The 16505-nt window shown below is 35.0% G+C and overlaps 2 protein-coding genes across 3 annotated transcripts; both read right to left on the reverse strand.

Moving 5' to 3' along the window:
- Positions 1–7214: 7214 nt before the first annotated feature.
- Positions 7215–13606, reverse strand: mapda (N6-Methyl-AMP deaminase). 2 transcript variants are annotated; one of them, XM_081355926.1, is made up of 10 exons: positions 13479–13606; positions 13216–13346; positions 10148–10208; positions 9978–10065; positions 9814–9895; positions 9609–9735; positions 9456–9536; positions 9226–9364; positions 7930–8030; positions 7215–7780 (listed from the first exon to the last, which is right to left on the reverse strand). In XM_081355926.1, the coding sequence occupies exons 1-10, from the start codon at positions 13536–13538 to the stop codon at positions 7589–7591; spliced, it is 1062 nt and encodes a 353-aa protein (XP_081212052.1). In that variant the 5' UTR covers positions 13539–13606; the 3' UTR covers positions 7215–7588. The 2 variants fall into 2 exon arrangements, with proteins under 2 accessions (XP_081212052.1, XP_081212051.1); XM_081355925.1 differs by having other exon boundaries at positions 7468–7780; positions 9456–9735; positions 13479–13575.
- Positions 13607–13695: 89 nt separating this feature from the next.
- cplx3a (complexin 3a) lies at positions 13696–15843 on the reverse strand. The gene is made up of 3 exons (XM_081355741.1): positions 15458–15843; positions 14485–14572; positions 13696–14409 (listed from the first exon to the last, which is right to left on the reverse strand). The coding sequence occupies exons 1-3, from the start codon at positions 15613–15615 to the stop codon at positions 14185–14187; spliced, it is 471 nt and encodes a 156-aa protein (XP_081211867.1). The 5' UTR covers positions 15616–15843; the 3' UTR covers positions 13696–14184.
- Positions 15844–16505: the final 662 nt, after the last annotated feature.

Genomic DNA, 16505 nt, shown 5'->3' on the forward strand with positions numbered 1-16505 from the left:
TGCATCTGAAGTCTTCAGATAGATAGACGGACGGAATGATGGATGGATGCATTGATGGATAGAACGATAGACAGACGGAACGATTGATTGATGGATAGAACAATAGATGATAGATTGACAGGCCATCCAAATTTCAGATGGATGGATGAATTGATGGATAGAACGATAGAACGACAGACAGACGGACGGAACAATAGATTGATGGATAGAACGATAGATGGAGAGACGTAACGATGGATGATAGATAGATAAACAGACAGACGGACAGAACGATGGATGATGGATAGATAAAACGATAGAAAGAACGATAGATAGTCACACGGACAGACGGAATGATGTATGGATAGATGGATGGATAGACAAACGGTCAGAACAATGGATAGATAGATAGATAGACAGACAGACAGATGGAATGATGGATGGATGGATAATAGATAGAATGATAGATAGATAGATAGACGGAACGATGGATGGATAGAACGATAGATAGACGGAACGATGGATGATAGAACGATGAATGGATAGAACGATAGATAGAACGATAGATAGAACGATAGAAAGATAGATAGATAGATAGATAGATAGATAGATAGATAGATAGATAGATAGATAGATAGATAGATAGATAGATAGATAGATAGATAGATAGATAGATAGATAGATAGATAGATTGATTGATTGATTGATTGATTGATTGCTCAATCTACACTTGAAGTTTTTTCCTAGCAACAAGTATTTTCCACTGTTCATACCACTGGGTCAATTTCCAGAGTGAACACTGGATTGTTATTGAACCCAAAATTGCACAGCCTTTATTAAGAGGCATCTATTACTGTTGAAAACCCAGTTTGCACCAATACATTCTATCATCCAATTCTCTTTCGCTGGCACTCCTGCCACAATTACATGCTACAGTGATTTTAAGGAGCCTGAAAGGGCAGCCAAGGCGTTCTCAAGACACCTCCTCATGGTGCTCATTTTGCAAGGTTGTTTCAAAACAAATCATCACCCTGGGCAACTCAGAAGTGAAGGAAAAGCGTGGGCACAGTTGCAACATGTAATTGTACAATAATAATCTTCCAATCCAGCAGGAAAAATAAATGCAGTATCTGTGATCTATGATTACACAGATGCTATGTTGTGCTAATTACATGAATAATATGCTGTCCAATAAAACTGCCATTCATTTTTCTTTAGTCTTCTTTAACATGCATTGTGAAATGAAAACAAACAACCAATCACAAACTTGTCCTCCTTAAATAGAGGAGGGTAACAGATTTCGGTAACCTGTTAATCTGCGTTGTCGGATTTGGTGACTGCTTTATGTTTGCATCAGACAAAAATGCTTTTCAAAGTATGAAACAGAGGAGATTAGACATCAGCAGTGAATTTTGGGAACATTAAAGCCATTTTGTGTGAAATAGAGGAGGGTAACAAATTTTGGTAACATATAGACCTTATGTAGCCCCGCCCCTTTTAAATTAGTTTAAATGTAGTACTCACATAGTACGCGATTTCGGACGCAGCTTTGCTGTTTCTATAAGACCTTATGTAGCCCCGCCCCTTTACAGCGCTGCGCTCGTTGTCTTTTGACTTCCGGTCTGTATTTTCACATCGATCTAGCGTATTTATGAATGAACAGCTCGTTTTAAAATCTTCCCGGTCTACTGACATTTGTTAAGACATCTGCTTTAAACATTACAATCCTCATGATAACTTTCGTTAACTTTACATTAAGTAAATCCACTTCAAAAGCTAATTACGCCTGGACAGCAATGCCATAGAAATATACAGAGCGACCGCAAAAACGGAAGTTCAAAGACTCAAAAGATGGCGGCGCCCTCGTTTCTCTGGCTGGTAAGTCCCGCCCATCCGTAAAACCCCACTGGACCTCTAGGTTGAAAAATCGTCAATGCAAGTGAATGTGATAAAATAATTATTTTCTGGTCCCGTTTGAATTGTGCCATGAATGTGAACATATGTTGTCTGAATTTTTTATATAATTTTTCGTGTGAAGAATGCTACAATTTAGCAGGTAGAAGTTTGATACGGTTAGACTTTGTGTGAGAGCACTTTGTGGACTACAACTCTTCGCTGCTTTCAGACGGGAATCTGAAGAAAGAACAGCCCATTTGGTTTGAATGGTGACATTTTGGGGACAAAACACACAGGCATCTCGATCTGTCTCCATAGATTATCGCAGCATTAGCACCGTGATTTGACAAGTGGAGGGAAAATGTGTTATGGGGTGACGTCACATAGGCGACATGTAGTCTTTCTCGTTATGTCTTTTCCACAACTGCTAGCCAAAGAATCATACAATATACTGTCAAACTCGTAACATGAAAAATTATATAAAAAATTCACAGACAGACAACATATGTTCACATTCATGGCACAATTCAAACTCGACCAGAAAATAATTATTTTCTCACATTCACTTGCATTGACGATTTTTCAACCTAGAGGTCCACTTTGTAATGTTAGGAAGTCATATATAAATGAGGCAATAGAGAAGCGTTTCTCCGTTTCGGTTCTTTATTCACATCTGCGCCACATCTAGCGGAATGAACGAACACTGTGTTGACTCAATACCGTATATCTCTTATTAGCTACGCATGACACAAACAGGTATACGTTGCTCTATATATTACCGTAGCCTATATAGCCTAACAGATTCTCAAGCTATCATTACACACTTGGGGTTTTACGGATGGGCGGGACTTACCAGCTCTATACCTTGCAATATGTTTTTGTCAAGGAGTCAAAGTTTTTGCTAACAGAACAAATGCATCTGGGCATTGTTGAGGTAATATCAGCAAGAAAAGCTTTGCAGTTTTTTTGTGTCTGGCATCATCACCAACTTGTCAACTATGCTTTCCAAACACAAGCAACATAACAGAGGCCTTGTGAAGAAGATACGCCTCTGTGGAATATCTCACTGGACAGCTGCCAGTATCGTGTGCCTGTTTTAGCCGAGCAAAGGAAATTATCACATCTAAAAACCTCTCAGAGGTTTTACAATGAATTCAATTTATTAAAAAATAAAAAAAAATAAACCGATAACATACAGACAAAATCCATGATAAAGCCATTATAAACATAATGATCTTATTGTAATATGAATTAACAAAGACGCATTGATAAAAAGCTACTAAATAAGCATAGGTTGTCTCGAGCTGACCAGACTAATTTGAGGAGATTGAAACTCAATACAAGTGTTTTTCCTACAACAGATGCATAGTTATGTGCTAAACAACAAAAATCTTACACGTGGCAGCATTTGTGCAGGTGTCATTGTCGAAGAGGATAATACGAGGGGTATTGATTGAATGATTTGACCTCTGCCCTTTACATTTACTGGGCACAAAGGCCCTAAAGCTACGACGGAATAAATGCCAAATGTGACTTGTTAAAAGGTACAATAGGAGGTCCACTCTTTAAACAAACAGATAATACTACAATTGCAAAAACAGCACAAAAAAGGTCATTTGCAGACTGGCTGTGGGTAAGAACAATGGAAATGTTCATGTAAAATGTTTTTGAAAGATGTCTCTTATGTTCATCATAAGTATTATTACAATTTAAAATATTTTAAAATGTAATTTATTCCTGTGATGCTACATTTTCAGCATCATTACTCCAGTGTTCAGTGTCACATGATCCTTCAGAAATCATTCTAGTATGCTGATTTCTTTTTATTATAAATGTTGAAAACATCTGTGCTGCTTAGCTAATGTTTTTTGTGGATTCTTTGATGAACAGAAAGTTCAAACAAACAGCGTTTACTTGAAATCTAATTATTTTATAACCATGTAAATGTCTTTACTGTCACTTAATGCATCCTTGCGTAATAATTTCTTAAAAAATAAATAAAAATAATAATCTTACAGACCCCGAACTTTTGAATAGTGTGACAACTAGCCCCGGTCTCTCCTGTAATTTGACGCCACCTAGACGGAGCTGAAAACGCATTTTGACATTGATTTTACCCCGTATGAAACACAAACACAAAAATCATACTATTTAGGACTTCTTGAGGAAACCTTAGGGAGAAGTCAATTCAGGGGTTACATCTGAGGTGCCCAACCATGCACCACGGGGTCCATACTGTATTCCCCTCAAAAGCCTGCCATGAAATCAAGAACTAAACCACACTCCTGGGGCCTCATGTACAAAGACTTGCGTTGAATTCATACTAAAACATTGCGTACGGACAAAGCTGTAAATGTGCGTACGCACAAAAAAATCCAGATGTATGAATCTCTGCGTACGAAGGATCCCACGCATATTCTCTTTGTACATCCCAATTAACGTAAATTTGAGCGCACATGCACGAGCACAACGTCCCACCCAGTCTCCTCCCTTAATTAAACTAATTTAAATATGGTAATGAGTCCACTTTGGCAAAAGAAAACAGTAAGAAAATGACGGCAAGAAATTAAACTTTACAGAAAGTGAATTGGAGGTGCTACTATCGGAGGTAGAAACGAAAAAAAAAAAGTTTGGAACTTTGTCCTCCGGAATTAATAACAAAAGGAAAAAAATATGAGTGGGAGAGTTTGGCTGATGCCGTCAATGCGGTGGGATCGTCGTACTGTAGAGTAGACTGAGTACAGTTGAGACACTTTTTGCGTTTTGATTTTTCACACAAAAATAGACATTGAAAAGAAGTGAATTTCCACATGACACGCCACATGATTACATTAGCTTGTAGACTAAGATATTATCAATCAATAATACCCACAAGTAGTTTTTATTTTAAATATAAGGTGCTTTTTGTCTCAACTTTGTCTCAACTGTACCCATATGTGGTACACTTGAGACAGTGCATGGTACAGTTGAGGGACCCATTTCTAATGTCGTGAAGGTAACTAACCATTCATGGTAAATATAAAAAATAAAGACAAATAGAAAAGAAAATAACAACTGGGGCAACATTTTTGTTTATTCATCCATTTATATTCATTCATTTTATTTAAATTAGCACTGGTTAAAATGTATAAAGCAGGAACAAGATATGTAACAATATTTATTTATAATACACAGTTTAAATATCACACATATCAAATTGTATTTTCATTTGCGTCCTATGCTGGCTACATGATTGCTGGCTGAACAACTAAACAGTGTGTTTTAGAACTCTATCGGGGGTACAGTTGGTACATGTGTGTCTCAACTATACCCCGCTGGCCACCTCGCACATTTCTCTAGATTTTGCAATTACCTTGCATGACACAATACCATGAAATATGCCCGTTTTTAGGGCACAGAATAACGTTTGTGGTGATACCAGTTACGTTTAACAGTCACATAAGGATAATAAGCTAGTCATTGTGGAGAGCGCATGGTGAAGTGAACGTCATATCTTAGAAAAAAAAAAGTTTTTCCGATTTCTTCGGATCGGAGATGTGTCCGTTGTTCAAATTTCCCACGATCAAAGAGGACACTAATACGCACGTGCACAGCAAAAATACAACTTGTTATTTAAGCAAGTTATTTAAGGTGTCTCAACTGTACACAGTCTACTCTAAATTACCTTAAAAAGAAATGGTCTGATATAAAGGTGGACATTAAAACCAAAGCTGCCATAGAATAAGGGTTGTATCATTTTGCATAATATGCTTTTATATGTTCTTACTTAATTCCATAATTGATAGAATATTTTCATAAGGCTCGTGTGACAATATATGTCATTTATTTTATAAATTGCAAATTAATAGCAATGTTTCCCACAGGTGGTGGTGCGATAGACTTGTAGAACAATTCGTTGTGTAATGTTTGCAACTTCACTTCATTGCCTGTAAGAGTCGCCAACGGACAAAAACAGTGAGAAATATACGTACGCCAGACATGAAATTGGCGTGGAGGAACGCACATTCTCGCGTTAATTTCACTGTTAGTACATACGACCGTGAGCGTGAAAGCTGCCGTACGCAAAGTTTTTGTGCGTACGCAAGATTGATACATGAGGCCCCTGGAGAACAGGGTTAGTGGGTCCAAAAATGTAGGGCGGGACTTGATGTTGTCCATGGGGAATTGATTGGATGATTAGACGGTTGTGGTTTGCTATTGGTCGATCTCATGTGAGTGACAGATTGTCCCGTCCTCACGCCAATAAACATGTCATCAGAAAAGATGTTGCTGCAAGAGGGAGTGGAAGTTATTTTGATTAAAGATTATGAGAGTATATGACTTAAATAAAATAGAGGCATGCACAGATAAATCATTTATAATAAATACGGCAATATTCCATTAAAAAAACAAGAACTGGAATTTTTTATTTTACGGTGATTTTAACTGCATGCTAAGCTATCACATAGCCTACACTTTTTTTTTTTAGCTCCGGCACTAGAGGGAACAGAGGATATTTGAGGGTATAAAAAGGTGGATATACAGCTTAACCAAACATTTAACATGTCGGAGATCTGAGCTGTGTAACGTGATCCAGGAGAGAAACCAGAATCACTTTGCAGTTTGTGATAAGGAACATTTATAATGAATTGCTGCCCTCTAATGGTAAAACCTTTTGGTTGTATACAGTACACAGCTGTGCAAGTACTGCGATTTTTTTCATGCTAAAAACATATTTCATATTTCATGCTAAAAATGCAACATCCACTGTTTTATCCTCTAAGAATATAAAATAGATCACGTTTACACCGGCTATGTAATGAATAAACATATTTGATATTACTGTATTAATATCCAATATTAATATTCAAGAAACCTTCAATAATCTATAATAACTTATAATATGAATTATTAACTGTTATAATATTTAAATTAATTTTAAACAGACCACAGATCTATTTCACAAAACAAATAACCAATCATAACTGTCAACTGTCCTGTGCTTACCTAAATAAAAAAAATCATTCTCTTCGTGGTCACAGAAACCTTGTTGCCCCCTTACCCTCATGTTGTTCCAAACCTGTATGAGTTTCTTTCTTATGCTGAACACAAAAGAAGAATGTTGGTAACCAGACAGTTGATGGTGGCCACTGACTTCCATAGTAGGAAAAAAAAATATGGAAGCCAATGGGGCCCATTAACTTTTTGGTTACCAACATCTGGGTGAACTAACTGGAGCAAAAAACACACCAAAATGTTGCACGAGCAAGAGAATTAAACAGATTTTCTAGTTCTGTTTTCGTCCAATCAGATACTGACTGCGCAACATATGCAAATAAGAATGTTAAGAACTTTTTTTTCCAAATATGGAGCATTTATTAAGAAGCAACGATAAAAATTGTATTGAAAATGTAAAATGAAATAGACCACTTTCACAGAAGCTGTGTAATTAATAAACGTATATTTAATATTGTTGTATTAATATTAAAAATAATATTTATATTCAAGAAACCTTCAATAGTCTGATAAATATTAAAATCAATTTAGTTTAAACAGTCTAACTCTGTTTCACACAACACAGGTAGTTTATATATTAGTTTAGATAATAATGCAGTGTGTGCTTTGAAATTGAGGAAACCGACATTAGCTGCAACAAAGTGCCTTCGTTTTATGAAAAGCAAGCGTTTGGGTTGTCTGAGGTAGGACTGTTGGTGAAGTTTACAGCAGTCTTTCCTCATTGGAGAATCTGCTGTTTGAGCTCCGCCCATTTCTTCTCCAGCTTTTCTTTGATTGGCTCAGAGGCGAAGGTGTATCCAATGGCCTGCTGGGAGAGATTCCACACGGCCTCCTGAGTCAAACCAAACGTGGAGGCAGCCAGCTGGTACTCCTGAGAGAGATCCGTGCAGAACACACCCTTATCATCCGTCTGACGGGACAGGAGGAGCAACAGGCATAGTGTTATTTTCTAATAGAATTTATAAACACTTAAAAAAAAAAAGTTCCTTTGCATTCATTAAAAAGTGTCTGAACTGCATAATAGTGTGTGGGTGTGGGTGTGGTTGTGGGTGTACTCACGCAGAGAACACATGGGTGTCCTTGCTTATACCAGTACTGGAAGTGATGCTTCTCATATGAAGGCACTGTTTGACCTTTGACATTAGAGGTCAAACACAGCTCTGTAAAACAAGAACGGGAATTATAATAGAACACTAGATATATATATATATTATCTAGCAAGTTAAATAAAAATAAAAATATTAAACTATTTAGAAATATTCTTTAAAGTTTCTTTAAAGTATTTCGTTTTGGAATTACGGTGGAAAACTTAGAACTTAAAAAAAAATAGTTTTAAAAATAATTTTAAAGTTAATCATTTTAATAATTTTAAACTCTAAAGTTTAAGTATGCAATTTCGGAAATAAAATAGAACACTGTTTAAAAAATATAAAATAGTTAATAACATAACATAGCATATAATAAAAAAATAAATTCAAGTATGTAATTTTGGAATTATAATGGAAAAACTGAACACTAATTAAAAACATAAAATAGTTAAAAGTAAAATAAAATATGAAACTAGTTACATTCAAGTATCTAATTTTGGAATTACGAATGAAAACTAGTCAAAAACTAAATATTTAATAAAATAGTAAAATAGTTTTAAATATATATATATATATATATTCTTTAAAGCATGCAATTTTGTAATTATGATGAAAAAACTAGTAAAAGTTAATAAAATAAAAATGTATTTAAATGAAAATAAAATAGTTAAAAAATATATTATTTAAAGCTCAAGTATGTAATTTCAGAATTACAATAGAACACTATATAAAAAACCTAAAATAGTTAATAACATCAAAATAAAATAGTAAAACAGTTTTAAAAATAATTCTTTAAAGCTACACTGTGTAATATTTTAAGTTGATTTTTAGCAAAAACATGTTATTTCAAAATTAGACGTTCTCATTAATGTGTAATCACTTCAACCAACTAATTAAGTATTCTCGTAAGTGTATAATCTGCAATTTAGAATACATACGAGCGAGTCGCTCGAATGGCGGAAGCCATGTTGCGCATCCATCTTGAAAATACATTAGACAAAGAGGGACATACAAGCTTCGCTTTTCGCGTTTTTACACTCAGTGGCACCGTGACGAATGCGAGAGGGAGATTTTCTCGCGTTTGCCGGCAGATTTGAAATAATACGGCCACCGTAGGAGTTAAAACGCCTTTGGAATGGGAGGAGATAGAAAGTAATATTCAGTTGGTAGTCATAAACAATTTCACCGCTAGATGGGAGAAAATCCTACACAGTGTAGCTTTAAAGTTCAAATATGCAATTTTGGAATTAAGAAGGAAAACTCATACCAATAGGAATATTTTGTTTGCAAACTTTCTCCACTAGACTGTCCGATCCACCGACCTCAGGATGTAGGAAGGTTCCGTGGCCGATTCTATCAGGAGGCAAGTTCAACAACAGCTCGGACTCATCTCTCTGAGAAGGAACCTGAAATGCACACAAACTCTGGCGTAAACCACGTAAAAGCATTCATACAGAAACAAACTTCCGATATGGAGATGTTTCCATGTGCTCTGACCTCTGAGAGGTGTAGAGCCAACTTCAGACCGCAGTTCTTGGCTTTCTGAAGTGCAGAGAGAAAGTCTTTTCCATGACCGACCTGTATGATCAAAGATATGAAGGCTGCAGCCAGAAACAAGTGGAGTGGGATGTTATTGCGATCTGAACTCACGGTTGGATCTCCACTGAGGTCAAGTCCGACTACTGTTCCATCACTGGAGAGCAGGAAGTCCTCTGCTAGCTTCACGGTCTCCATCGCAACCTCAGGCCCGTGTCTGCGGTCCACAGCCACGAGAAACCTGTTTCTCGTGAAAAAGGTGAGCATGACAGAAGCGGATCGTCATCTAGAAAATACAGAATTCATATTTAAACATTACCTGACATCAATGTCAACTTCCTCTTGTTTACACTGCCGGATGGCTTCCAGCACAGTTTCAATGTACCTTTGTTTAGTGAGACCTTTTTGTGACAAAAACAAATGTCAACAATAAGCAGAAATGAGCTGATAATAATTGTTTGACATATGAATTGCTTCCAGTACCTGTTTCAGTCACTTCCCGTGGCGTGCTACGCAACTCCAAGTATTTTACTCCATCTGCCGCAAACTCTTGAATGACTGCTTTAGCAACCTATTTAATAAGGATAATTCCTCTTTTTAAATGTATTCTTATACATGTAAAAGAATAAAACTTTGAGCAAATGTTGCTTTACCATTAGGATGTCCTCTTCTGAATCAACCAGCTGATGAATCACTTTAAACACTTGAAAACACCTAATGGAGAGATACACTAATATAAAAGCTCACTCGTAACATCGGGATTTAGACTAGTACACTATGGCCCGGTTTCACAGAGAGGGTTTAGATTAAGCCAGGATTAGGCTAGATTTACGTAGCTTTTACAAACGTGCCTTAGAAAAAAACATTACTGGTGTGCACAGGGCCGGTTCTAGACATTAGGAGGCCCTAGGCAAAATTCATGTTGGAGGCCCCCCACCCCCAATAAAAAAACACTTGAAACAAATATGATTCCTAACCTTTTTATTTATACAACATTTAATTTTAAAAGCAGTATATTTTTACTTACACAGTACATAAGTTTGGACACATTACTATTTTTAATGTTTTTGAAAGAAGTCTCTTATGCTCATCAAGCCTGGATTTATTTGATCAAAAATACAGAAAAATAATATAGTGAAAATAGTTAAAATTTAAAATAATGGTTTTCTATTTTACTATACTTTATATTTCTGTGATGCAAAGCTGAATTTAGTGCCACGTGATCATTCTGATTTATTATGTTAGAAATGGTGCTTAATATTTATTTTATAACCTGTGATACTTTTTTTCAGGATCTTTGATTATTAAAAAGTTGTTTTAAAAAAGTCTTCACTGTCACTTTTTATATATTTAACACATCCTTGCTGAATATTCCTGTTTTTTTTTCTCTGTATTTTTGATCAAATAAATGCAGGCTTGTAGAGGTAATCTCTTTTTTGTTTAATGAAGATGTTATTGTTGTTGTTGTTGTTATTTTGCTGTTTTATTCAATTTATTCACAGTTCCAGAATCCCACTTCAGTAGATGAGCATAAGTGATTTTATATTGCATTGCTACCTTAAATATGCTATACACAAATCAAGTGGAAGAGAAAGACACGATCGCTACTGAGCAGAAAAAAATATATAAAGTGATATTATTGGCGTAATGTCAGGAATCTAATCATCAGCAGAATTTAGAAGATAGACCCATAGATATGAGATCCTTTATTTGAAACATTTAAAAATGTTGTAGTGTGTTGGCTTTTTAACTTAGAATACAGACGTCTTGTCTTTTAATTGTGTAGCTTTTTTACTAGTCAGCTCCCGACGCGATGTTATTCATTGTACGCGCAAATTCAAAGCGTCGCGTCTTGGGCACGTTACGCTCGCGCTCTTTTAAACTCGTAATAAAGCGGTGAATGATTTTTCCAGAAATGACGCTGATCTACAGTACAAGTTTATATTTAGAATACATTGCAATCACTCCAAAATAGATGACGACAACTCACACACCTGCATTATGAGATGTGCTTCTTTGTGTGCTTATTAGGCTTTTGCCTCGCAGCACCTGATGGATGCGTTCTTTACACATACTTTCAGAAGCCGGCACCCGCTTTGTAACGGACACATTAATTGGTTTAACTGTAGTAATGTAACAGTCTATGGTTAAGATAAACATCGTCACTATTTTTAGTTAATAAATAAATATTGAAATAAATTGTAGATAGGACATTTGTACATTTTTTTTTTTTTTTTTTGTCCCTCTGTCTGGGCCCCATCCAACCAATCGGGCCCTAGGCACGTGCCTAGTTTGCCTTTGCGTTAATCCGGCTCTGGGTGTGCATCTTGAGACAAAACAATGGCACTGACATATTTTAAGATATGTTTCTTTCAGTTAAATCAGCTCAAACATGCATTTTAGTCTGGGACTAAGCTTAAGCCTTGTCTCTGAAACTGGGGATTGTGTGTACTTATCTAGTTGGCAAGCAAGCAATGTCTTCATCCAAATATGTATACATCCCTACTCTTTTTAGTTAGGGAAAAACAGTGATGTACGTTTTCACAGTATTCATAAAACGGTTGTCCCAAATGAACTACTTCTGGCAAATGGACAATTTACTATCCCGTGAGGCCGTCGGAGAGGAGTTGTGAATGGCAGTGAAGGGATAACAACTGAGGGTCACAAATGCCCGACTTTTAATGGTCTACCCTACTTTGATAAATAATCCTCCATGTAAATCAAAATGGCTTGAACCTTACCATATATCATTGCACAGCATCTGGACATTACCTTATAAATATGTTATTTCTAAAATAAATAGATAAAATACAGAATTATTCATCAATATTATCCTGTAAATGCACTGCAGCACTGTATGTGTGTGTGTGTGTGTGTGTGTGTGTGTGTGTGTATGTATATATATATATATATGTATATGTGTGTATATATATATATTTATTTATATATATATATATATATATATATATATATGTGTACGTGATATCAGTCAATGATATTGAACTTTGTTAAAACAAATTATTATATTTATTTTATATTATTATTATTATTATTATTACCCAGTCTTTCTCATTTTTGGATTGACTTTTGGATTGGACACGGCATGAGGAAAAAAAGCTTTAAATGTAGAAGCTTAAAACCTTAATATTTTACTGAAAAAACTAAATCACCTTGTTAATACTTTAATTATTTTAGCAAAATTTTACATTCCCAAGTCAAGAATAACTAACGTTAACTAACTAATAAAAAAAAAGAAATAAAAAAATAATAATATCATGTCTCAGCCTACTGTTACATTTTTGTTTGTTAGCTTTTTATGGCTGTTGTTTATTCTGTATTATTGTTGTTGTTGTTTTGTTCTTTCTGTCACATGATTCTCTGAACTGTTAAGTATTGTACTTTTTTGTTCTGTATTTGACTATTATTACAGAACTAAAAACAAAACAAATGACGTTGACAACTAGACGGATGTAGTATGGATTAAATTAATTCTACACACCTTAATACTATATTAATATTACTATATTATTATAACTTCTTTGACTGTCGAGAAGTAGGTCGGTGTTTTGTTTGTTTTTCTTCAAAAGTGCCTATAGTAGGCTATGCTATTTAAAACGTAGTCTCAGATTTATTTTGAGCACTACATGTGTGTTGTAATTGTCAGAAAAACATTATAACCGCGAGTGTGTTGATTTGAAGTGTACAGGTGTTTGATACGGACTCGTCCAGTGTTCGGCGCTGTCCGCGGTGGATGGCGGTCATGTTGTGCTCAATGTTCAGATGCGGCTTGCGCTGAATCAGCGTCTCCATGGTCTCAAAACTGACCGAGCCGTTGAGATGCGCGTGCAGCTCCTGAGAGAAACATAAACACTGTATTTAACTTCATTATCTATTTTCATTCATGTATATAAATAAATAATTGGGATGAGCTCATTAAAAACTCATCTCTGTTTAATTAACGGATCTATTTTTTGTGTTTCCTACCACTTTGGGCAGCTGACGATAAAAGAGATCCGCTTCGGTGTCCATCGACGTTTCCGTCATGTGTGTGAATGTGAATTTCAAACATGGAGACGGAATGTTTTTCCTGATGCACCACAGTTCAGTTGCGTTACAGAAATGAGTCTAAGAAAACATCGACTTTTGACAGTGGTTCCCTTATTGATTCAAATTAAACTGGCGGCAATTTATGAGACGAATTGAATTGAATTGACGTTTTTAGTATCTACACACTTCACGTAAATACATCAATATACTGAGTACATAAAAAGGTTCAAATACATAAATACTGTAGTTTAATAGTATAATTTTAGCAATTACGTATGTTTTATTAATATGACTGGACTACTGTAACATTTTCTGACTAATTTAAAGTAGATGTAGGATAGTCAATCACATATAAACAACTATAACATTTTAAGCACTAAATAACAACAAGTAGAAAGATGTTAACTGATAATTATTGCCTTAAACCACTTTTATGACAATGTATACGGTGTGGCAAACATTATTTACGATATTAACAAACACATCAAATATATGATTGCTTGGCTTTGGATAGGAGCTCGTCTTTCACAAAGCATTAGGCATGCTGTTTATGGATCTGATTTATTCCCTATATTCTCCCTGAAGTCATCAGAGCTGAGGAAACATCTGATCCTCAATCAGCACTCCAACTCTGGGGTTGGGGTTACATGACATCACACTTTTCAGCTGACTGTCTAATGTCTTGGAGGGTGGACTGGGCCTTCTCCTTTAACTGATCAATATCTACGTTCTGAATGTTGGTCAGCTGACCCAGGACAGACTGCTTGCTCTCCTCCTCTTGGTTGTCTTCAGCGATCATCTTGGCTAGTTCTGTGGGCAACTCCACGTCGTCTGCCGCAGCCTGAATTTGCGTGTCGTCCAGTTCACTCTGTAAATAAAAAGTACAAGTTAATAATGAAATAACAATGGCTCACACAGTGCATTTTATTAAAGGGATGTTTACTTTTGGAAGACGATATTTTTCCCTGAAGTGGCTCCTGACTGTGGCCCGTTCAGCCTTCTTCTGGGCAAAGCTGGTATCCCGCTCCAACCTAGATGAAAAATAGAGGCTAGTTTGAAACGTAAAACCTTTTTTTTAATAAAAAAATATTTTGCTTAAACATGATTCCCTATTGATAACAATATTAAATCATCATAATATTATCAATTATTATGTTCAGTGTGCATTTGAACTTTTTTATGTGTAGGACAATGTAATACGATGCCATTCAAAAATGCAGACAATAGACAAAAAACAGCTGCATGTGCATTTCTGCAGAGGAGTCACTGTCCTCAAGGCTTGAGAGCAAGGTGACATGCACTATTGATTAAACCACAGAAATACAGGAAGCTGGAGATAAACATTGACCTTCTTGGCATCTCCTTGTATTACATTTGAACAAGTGACTGTGCAGCTTGTGTATTAAATTTAAACAGGAGGGAAAGGGTCCTCATAATTATAATTATATATATATATATATATATATATATATATTCAGACATTTATTTTATATATATTATATATAAAATAAAATGTCTGAAAATGTATCTGAAAATAAAAAAAAATAAAAAATTATTGATAAAATATTTATAAAATTATATTAATAAAAATGCATTAAATTACTCTGTGTGTGTGTGTATATATATAATATATATATATATATATATATATATATATATATATATATATATATATATATATATATATATATATATATATATATATATATATATTTTTTTTTTTTTTTTTTTTTTTTTTTTTTTTTTTTTACATCACATTCATTTGCTATTACCAAACTAAATATAAATGGAGGGGGAAATGATGAATATATTATAAAGATAAAATAAAATACATTTTATTGATAATGTTAAAAAATATCAAACATTTAAAATCACATTCTTTGGTCATGATAACCGTAGTAAGTGCAAAGTCTTACTTCTCCTCCGCCAATTGTTCTTGGTATTGTTCAAACTCTTCGTGTGTCATTCCTTTTGCTCCAGCTTCGGTCTTTTCTCCTTCTGGCTTTTCTTCTGCAAGACCCCCGGTAAGATCCTTCAGCTGCCCCCCTATCATGTGTTTAAACATAAAGGCCATTGTTTTTCTGCAGAATACAGATATAAAACGCCTGTTTCTTTGGATAATGTGCCAGTCGCTTGAGAAAGTCTAGTTGACTCGTCACTCGTGTGAGAAGAAAACAAAAACGCCGATATGTCTTCCTTTCTTCCGCTCAATTCAAGTTCTAGCACCAAATATTCATAACCTGTACAACGCGGAGGAATTCATTCTCTCTCTCTCTCTCTCTCTCTCTCTCTCTCTCTCTCTGTGTGTGTGTGTGAGAGAGTGTGGTAACGGGGGGCGACTTCTTCTGCATACATGATTGAAAGTGAAGCTCAAAAACATTGCAGAAGTCACCAATGGCTGACAAAAAGTTACACTATATAATGTATAATCGGTAGTTTATGATGTTGCAGAAATATGTATTTTGATGTAGCCTAGGCTATTTATATTTACACAACATTTTGTGTATAATGTTGCCAAGATTAAGTTTGTCAATTACACAGGGTTCAGTGGGCAGTGAAATGCTGAGATGAGGCTAAGAAATTGATTGAGATTGAGTAGGCCTATAAGAAAAAAATAATGTAGATGGGACATAAGTATACAGAATGGGAATACTATATATATTAAATCTTTTTCTATAAGATGCTTCTGTAAAAAGTTGCTGCCTTAAGTACAATCAATTTGAATGTTTAAGTCATTTAAACTTAAATGACATTAAGCTGACTTTAAAAAAAACGAGTTGAATCTTGTATAACATAAAAAGTTGAAAATTGCTTAACTTATTTTGATGAGTTAAAGCAATGTAAAATCATATATTGTCATAACTTATTGATCATATAATTTTTTACAATTTATATCAGGTGTATTTTGAGGAAATGCCTTTTATAAATAAAGACACTGTAAACCCGAATAAGTTGGCAAAACTC

Source organism: Scardinius erythrophthalmus (assembly GCF_964197995.2).
Source record: "Scardinius erythrophthalmus genome assembly, chromosome: 24".
In the NCBI taxonomy this organism is placed as follows: domain Eukaryota; kingdom Metazoa; phylum Chordata; class Actinopteri; order Cypriniformes; family Leuciscidae; genus Scardinius; species Scardinius erythrophthalmus.

Bases quoted from the DNA above. Each gene is read 5' to 3' on its own strand.
- mapda (XM_081355925.1), bottom strand. From the start codon at position 13,538: ATGACGGAAACGTCGATGGACACCGAAGCGGATCTCTTTTATCGTCAG. The intron at 9,896-9,977 runs GTACTGGAAGCA...TGTCACAAAAAG, and splicing joins ACGGGAAGTGACTGAAACAG to GTCTCACTAAACAAAGGTAC. The intron at 9,736-9,813 runs GTAATGTTTAAA...CACGAGAAACAG, and splicing joins GAAGTTGACATTGATGTCAG to GTTTCTCGTGGCTGTGGACC.
- cplx3a (XM_081355741.1), bottom strand. From the start codon at position 15,615: ATGGCCTTTATGTTTAAACACATGATAGGGGGGCAGCTGAAGGATCTT. The intron at 14,573-15,457 runs GTAAGACTTTGC...TTTTTCATCTAG, and splicing joins GAACAATTGGCGGAGGAGAA to GTTGGAGCGGGATACCAGCT. The intron at 14,410-14,484 runs GTAAACATCCCT...TTTTATTTACAG, and splicing joins AAAAATATCGTCTTCCAAAA to AGTGAACTGGACGACACGCA.